Below are 6,632 nucleotides of genomic sequence, written 5' to 3'. Positions count from 1 at the left end.
ATTAAGTAATTGCAATTTTTGCTACATATGTTTCAGTATAAATGGATGTGAAACTACTTAATATATAAAACCTGCCTTTAAGTTTCTACAACCAAGGGAACATGGTAAATATCTGTTTTCATGTTCTTCTACCTTTCTTCAGTGCAGTTTGAGCTGGGTCCTCTGGAGGTAAACCAGTTCCTCCATCTTTCCAGTATGGGTTTAGCTCCAGTTTGTGCAAACCAGCCTGGAAGGATCAACACCAGAAGAACAGTAACATTATCTATCCATAAATAAACTAAAGACGATATTAAAATCAACATAAATGGACTATGTGTGGTTTCCTTTTACCCTCTGCTTTACGTTTTACAGCCAGAAAATGAATCAAACCATAATTACAGCAGCAGTTTGTACCTGTTCAATGGCCTGAGCCTTGGCTCTCTCTTCCTCCTTCTGTCGGTCCTTCTCCGCCCGTCTCTCTGCAGTGGACGTAGTTTTCATTGCCAGGAAATCAAAAGTCATCCATTCATCTCTCTTTGAGATGGAAACACAATCAGATAAAATGAGGAAAAAAGGTGATCAGCAGACAAACATTGAAACATAAGTGCTTTTAAATTAACGAAAATCCAGACTCCATGACAGAGTGAGAGCACGTCTAGTTTAACATCTAGACCTTGTATAAAACAGACCTGGACATTCTGTGTGGGGCTGAGGTCGCCTTCAGGAGCCTTGGGCTGATCTGGAACCTTCCATGCTTTCGCAGAGTGAGTCTGAGGCTGAGCTTCAACCCAGTCATCCTCTGAGTCCTGAAATAAAGTCAGAAAAACAAAATAAACACAGAAAACAAACAAACAGAGAGATGCAGCAATAAGGAGGGCGATAGAATGCATTAAGACAGACAAAAATAATTTATATTTTTCATCATCAAAATCCCTACCGACTGCTAAAAAGAGTTTTTCTGAAGAAAAGTTCAACCTAAAATAATCTTAATCAATCTTTTTTTAATCTGAGTCTAAATAAATCTTTTCCAGATCCATGTTATAAACCAGCAGGTCTTGAATAACTTTTCCAATCATAGCAGAGCAAACATTAGAAGTATCAATATCTCCATAAACGTATTAGGCAGTCATTAGAAATTACCTGTGAACTGTCACTGGAGCCAGCTCCTACTTCTGCTCTCTTCTCCTTTTTGACTTTCTTCTTCTTCTCCTTTTTTTTCTTGTTTTTTTTCTCTTTCTTCTTTTTGCTCTTGACGGATCCCTCCTGTCAGGTGTGAAAATTTAGTGCTTTTTGTTCTCTTTTTTTTATAATCAATGTAATTTACATTACTAGAGTTGAATATAACAGTCAACAAATGCTGTCAGTTAAACTGATATAAACTGGCTGATATGGCAGCATAGGATCAGACACATCAACAGTGATGGAAGTTATAGGAATCATATTTAACTTATGAAGAATATCTGGGGATGGTTAGAGGTTTGCCTTCCTGATGCTTTAGGGGTGTAGTTTTCTACCCATGAACCTTATAAGGTTAATCAGATCAGGGTCTACTGAGTTTAGATTCCATGTCAACACTTGAGACTCTATCGGGCTCTCACAGCCCTGGATATCATAAACACTTAGCAGGACTTCACTGGTTTAGCATTTATTTGAACAAAATTACATTTCTACTCATCTTCATGTTGATACGTTTGCCATAATGTTGTTACCTCTTCTCTTATTTCCATTAAAACGGAGACTTACTTCCTCGATCTGCTGCAGCCTCTGGTTGACTTCAGGAAGGATCCAGGTGTCCTCCCCTCTCTGCCTCTTTAGCTCCTTTCTCCTCTCTTCCCTCTCATGCTGCTGCTTTGCCTAAATCAATACATCAGAAAAGGGAGATATTCACTAGAAAATAGGGAAGAGTATGATGTTTTTTTTTTTTTTTAAAGACACATAAAAAATACAAATTCTTCAGTAAATATTTATTTTAATTGAACAGCCAAATGTGAAACACAATGGGTATGAAAGGATTTTACAAATCAGATGATTCTTTAATAAAATAAAAATCAAAGTCCACATTAACTTAAAGAAACTACCAGACTAACCCTCTTATTCCTCAAACTGCACATCTATTTGTTACTGAATTCAAAACAAAGAAGTGGATATAAGAACTTGGTCTCTGTTGGTGCAATCATCAGATTTTTCATGTATTTGACCTGTGATCCAGATCATAAAAACAGCTGATCTCTCTGCACTGTTTCTATGAAACCATCATTGCTGTTCTTTTTTTATGTCTTGATCCCCTGTTTTCTTTTTTCTGCAGTTTAATTGATGACAATGCTGTCCCCTCTAAACGGGCAAAGCCAACACAGCAACAGGACTTAGATTTATTTTGTCATTTTCTACACACAAGTGTAAACAAAAAGACATTTCGTTAAGAACAGCTCTCTAGATAATTTCCGTTTTTTAAAGTGCAGCCTTAATAAGGTAAGCAGCAGTGATGAAAAACAGTAATGTAAACATATGACTGTATATTTACAGTTCTAACATTCAGTTTTTGGTTGTTTTTTTCTCTTGATAAACTCAAGAAGTTTGGACTATGTGCTTCAAATTTAAATCGGTTTATTTCTAGAGCTTCAGTTGTGACCTGAAGAATCATTTAAATAAAATATTTTAAACACAATGTTATCTATTGTTTTTAAGCAGTAGTGACAAGCAAGAGGACAGCAATGCGTTCTCTATGAAAGTCTGATAGCTAAGACTGCGTACAGAGAAGCTGGAGAAGAAATTATATCTAGAGGGAAACGCCAGCTCTGTCCAGAGAAGACAATCAGTCAATTTTCGCTTGACTTGAAAATCAAATCCCAATTTCTGCATAAAAAAAGTATTTTCATAAATCTAATAATAAAATAATTGATGAATGCAAAATTAGCCAACAGTTTTTTTTTAGTTTAATGTACTTTTATGTTTGTTAATGAAACTGAAATAAAGGTTACTGCTTTAGTAAACAAATAAGCTCATAATTTATTCATATTAGTTTAAACTGAAGGCGATGTTGACTCTTTTATTTCTGATAACCATATTGAAAATGTATATATATATATATATATATATATATATATATATATATATATATATATATACTGATATCACAATGAATTATATATAAATTTATTACTAATTTAATAGTGTGGAAAGATAGCAAAGGCTTGATCTAATAATATTTCTCAAACAGAGAACAAGGATTCTGGACAACTACCTCATTTCCTATTCAAAGAGATAACTAAACTTTAAACTACAGCAGAGAGAAGTGAAGTGCTTCTATTAGCTTTTTAATATCTGAGATTTTAGAGGCAGGCTGATATATTGTGATGTTAATTTTCTTGCTGATATGGACTGATTTACGATTTAAATTACGGATTGGAACATCCCTATACTACAACCATCAAAAACAGAAATAGCAGATCAAATGTAGAAATCAGGACAAGTGAATGAGCCTGGAAAAGGCTCAGTGGCCCAATCTACTAATGAATCTCATTAGTGTCTGATTGATGAGTATAACAGCGTCCGGAACCTAGTTGTCAAACAGTGGACAAAAGTCTAAAACTACAATGAAATAATTACATTTTAGACAGGCAGATATCCATGTGTCAGTCCAGGCACAGCTGAGCTGAACAGATTAAAGCGTTTTACCAGCTGCAGTCAGAGACGTGTAAACAAAGCTGCACTGCGCACAGATAGCGCCCAGCTGTTAAACTGTGTACATATGTGATCACAGCAGCAAGCCCGCTGACACCAAACTGGATCAGATGGATGGATGGACGCGACTAAAGGCATAAAACAAAGGTTCAAACACAGAAGCGAGGCTGCTATCTGCCTCACTCTGTGTTGAGCTACTAGGGGCAACTATTTAGTATGAATGTATCTGCAGGTCCATCCCCCGAAAAAGATCAATCCAAATTTAAGTCGTACACAAGATGTTGGCTTTATAAAATAAACGAAAAGCTCAAAAAGTAAAGCAAACACACAGACGTTAACACGAAGGGGGTAGCTGTTAGCATACCTAGCTTGTTTATTCCCACCGCACAAATATAATATCAACTGTAAATATACGCAGTGAAACAGCTTGACTTTAATCTGTTAATTGGTCGTTAAGCTCGCGGCTTGTACCTTTTCTATTGCCTCTTGTCGCGCCTGTCGCTTCTTTTCTTTCCTTTCATCGATGCTGCTCGAACTCTCAAAACTAACCCCGTGCGTCGCCATGACACTGCCGTAAATGTGTATGTCAAACGTCGTGACGCTTCGTGGTTTACGGTAACTTTTGACTTGCTGTTCTCAGGGCGTGCAAATGTGTAGGCACATGTGGTAAAGCTGTTTAAAAAAAAGGTTTAAAATTATTTTGACTAATATTCCGGTTATATTAGTCTCCAAAATAAAATACCTTTAAATCAATCTTTATTTTGTATACATTCATCCAGCTGACCACCTCAGTCACTATGGTTTCATGATAAAATGTGATCCTTGTTCAGTGGTTAGTGACTGAGAAATTATACTAAAATAATTTAATTTCTTATAGTTACATCGAATTAATTAAAAAAATGTAAATTGCAAATTAAGAACCCGCAAATGAACCATTATATAACCGCTATAAGAAAATAAGTTAGATCATTTTGACTGCTATGTTAATGTAACCATAGGGTAGAGGATCAGTAAAGCTACACTCTGAATGATAGCTGGCACTTTACTTTCCTTCCAAATGATTGAAAAAAAAAAAAAAAATTAAATTTTTTGTTAAATCTTCCCCCAGCCCTTAAAAAAGGATAAAGGTAGGGTGTTGTATTAGTTGTACTGGTGTGGTTAAGAAAGACAGCATTCCCCTGCTTTTAACTAAAATGTTAGATTTTTGGTAAGATATTGGAGGGGTATATTTGACAACAAACTTGTAGGCTATCTTTCCGCATTCTCTCACATATTCTCCTTCATCCTAATCAATAAAAGCAACTGGACCATTTATAATTCAGATTCAACACCGGTTTGTATCTATTGGTCCCACAGGAACTGAGAGCTTCATGGATGATTTGACCTGAACCTGTGACAAACTACCCTCTTGCCATAGAAGGACAAACTGATGAATTCCCTTTTAAATAGTGCTTGTTTTAAAATTCTTCCCAAAAATTATGTGCATTCGACTGGTTTATAAAATAAAAACAATCCTGCTTTAAGCTGTGATGTGAATCTTGACTATTATTACAAGTGTTATGGCCTGTCTAGGGGAAAAGCCTTGATCCCACATATTATTACTGCTCAAGAAATCCCAAGCAAGAACAACAGCTATAAGTTCCAACAGGCAGTCTGTTGGTTTATTAAATGATTTCACACATTTTGCTTACAGAGAAGTGATGCATAGTCATCAGACTAAATCAAGGCCAAAAACTAAAAGCAAAAGGAAGAAGAAACCACACTTACCTAATTAAATAAATACATTAAATAAAGATTTACCCACCCATCTAAATAAATAGGAGAAAAATTTAGTTCAAACATAAACAGCGTTTAACTCCTTCAACCCTCTCACACCTGAACAACTATTAATACCATCCTAAACTGCAGAGGTGAAACAATGTGTGGCCGATTGGAACAGGCAGAGAAAAAGAGATGACAAGCAGTCTGCGTGGGTGGCCATATTTTATATTGGTCTTCTGCACTACTCCACCAACCAGCTGACACCAATCAGCAACCAGCACTTGTACACTAAGATTTACTTACAAATATGACTGGAGCTGTAACACAAGCCTTGTTATTATATCCATTCATCTTCAGCTACTTGTCAAAGGTGGCACGGGGCCTGGTGCAGACCTCCAGTAGTCTATGGGTGAAAAGCACAGTGCACATTGAACACGTCAGTAGTCCAAAGCAGATTTGTCCAAAGCAGTGCGTTGGTCTCTGTTAATAGAACCAATGCACAAACCCACTCACACCTTAACAACTATTAACAACATCTAGGACAGCAGAGGAGAAACAATGTGTGACAGATTGGGACAAGCTGAGAAAACGGGATGACAAGCAGCCTACATCGTCGTCTTTTAAATCCGTCCTCTGCCTTAGTCCACAATTCAGCTGACTCCAGTCGGCACCTGTACACTCAGATTTACATTTTCAAAACAAGCCTTGGTATGATATCCATCCATCTTCAACCACTTGTCCAAGGTGGCAGGGTCCTGGTGCCAACCTCCAGTAGTCTATTGGTGAAAAGCAGGGTGCACTCTGGACAGGTCACCAGTACAAAGTAGATTTATTGAAAGCAATGCAAGAACACACTCACACCTAATGCTTATTTAGAAGCACCAATTAACCCAACAGTCATATTTTTGGACTGTAGGAGGGAGCCGGAGTACCGGGGAAGAATGCACAGGGAGAACATGGAAACACCATCCAGGAAAAACCTTTGCAGGGCTCAACTGTGGACCTTCTTGCTGCGTAGCAAAAATAACACAATGCAGCTGTGGTATAATAATAAAAAAAAAGAGAAAAATAGGTCATTTTGAACCTGAAAAGCGGGATTGATGAAATAACATTTTTAGAAACAGTTGAAACGTTTGTCCAATCTTGTTTGGCATTACTAAAGTTTTCACAGCCTAAAGCTGCTCCTCATCCAACTTAAAAAAAAAAAAAAA

At 36.8% G+C, this 6,632-nt stretch overlaps 1 protein-coding gene across 1 annotated transcript in view; it reads right to left on the bottom strand.

Annotated features, from left to right (window-relative positions):
• cwf19l2 (CWF19-like 2, cell cycle control (S. pombe)) overlaps positions 1-4,253 on the bottom strand; it is a 26,216-nt gene extending 21,963 nt beyond the window's left edge. The window contains exons 1-6 of the mRNA XM_015389336.1: positions 4,132-4,253; positions 1,723-1,833; positions 1,120-1,242; positions 669-785; positions 394-513; positions 133-226 (exon numbers count right to left, since the gene is read on the bottom strand). Coding sequence (XP_015244822.1) covers positions 133-226; positions 394-513; positions 669-785; positions 1,120-1,242; positions 1,723-1,833; positions 4,132-4,224 — 658 coding nt within the window. The 5' untranslated portion in view covers positions 4,225-4,253. The remainder of the gene's footprint in view (positions 1-132; positions 227-393; positions 514-668; positions 786-1,119; positions 1,243-1,722; positions 1,834-4,131) is intronic.
• Positions 4,254-6,632: the final 2,379 nt, after the last annotated feature.

The sequence above is a fragment of the Cyprinodon variegatus genome, unplaced genomic scaffold, assembly GCF_000732505.1.
Source record: "Cyprinodon variegatus isolate N-32 unplaced genomic scaffold, C_variegatus-1.0 Scaffold454, whole genome shotgun sequence".
Classification (NCBI taxonomy): domain Eukaryota; kingdom Metazoa; phylum Chordata; class Actinopteri; order Cyprinodontiformes; family Cyprinodontidae; genus Cyprinodon; species Cyprinodon variegatus.
The sequence above is the reverse complement of the archived record's forward strand: the minus strand, read 5'-3'. Positions and strand labels throughout refer to the sequence as shown.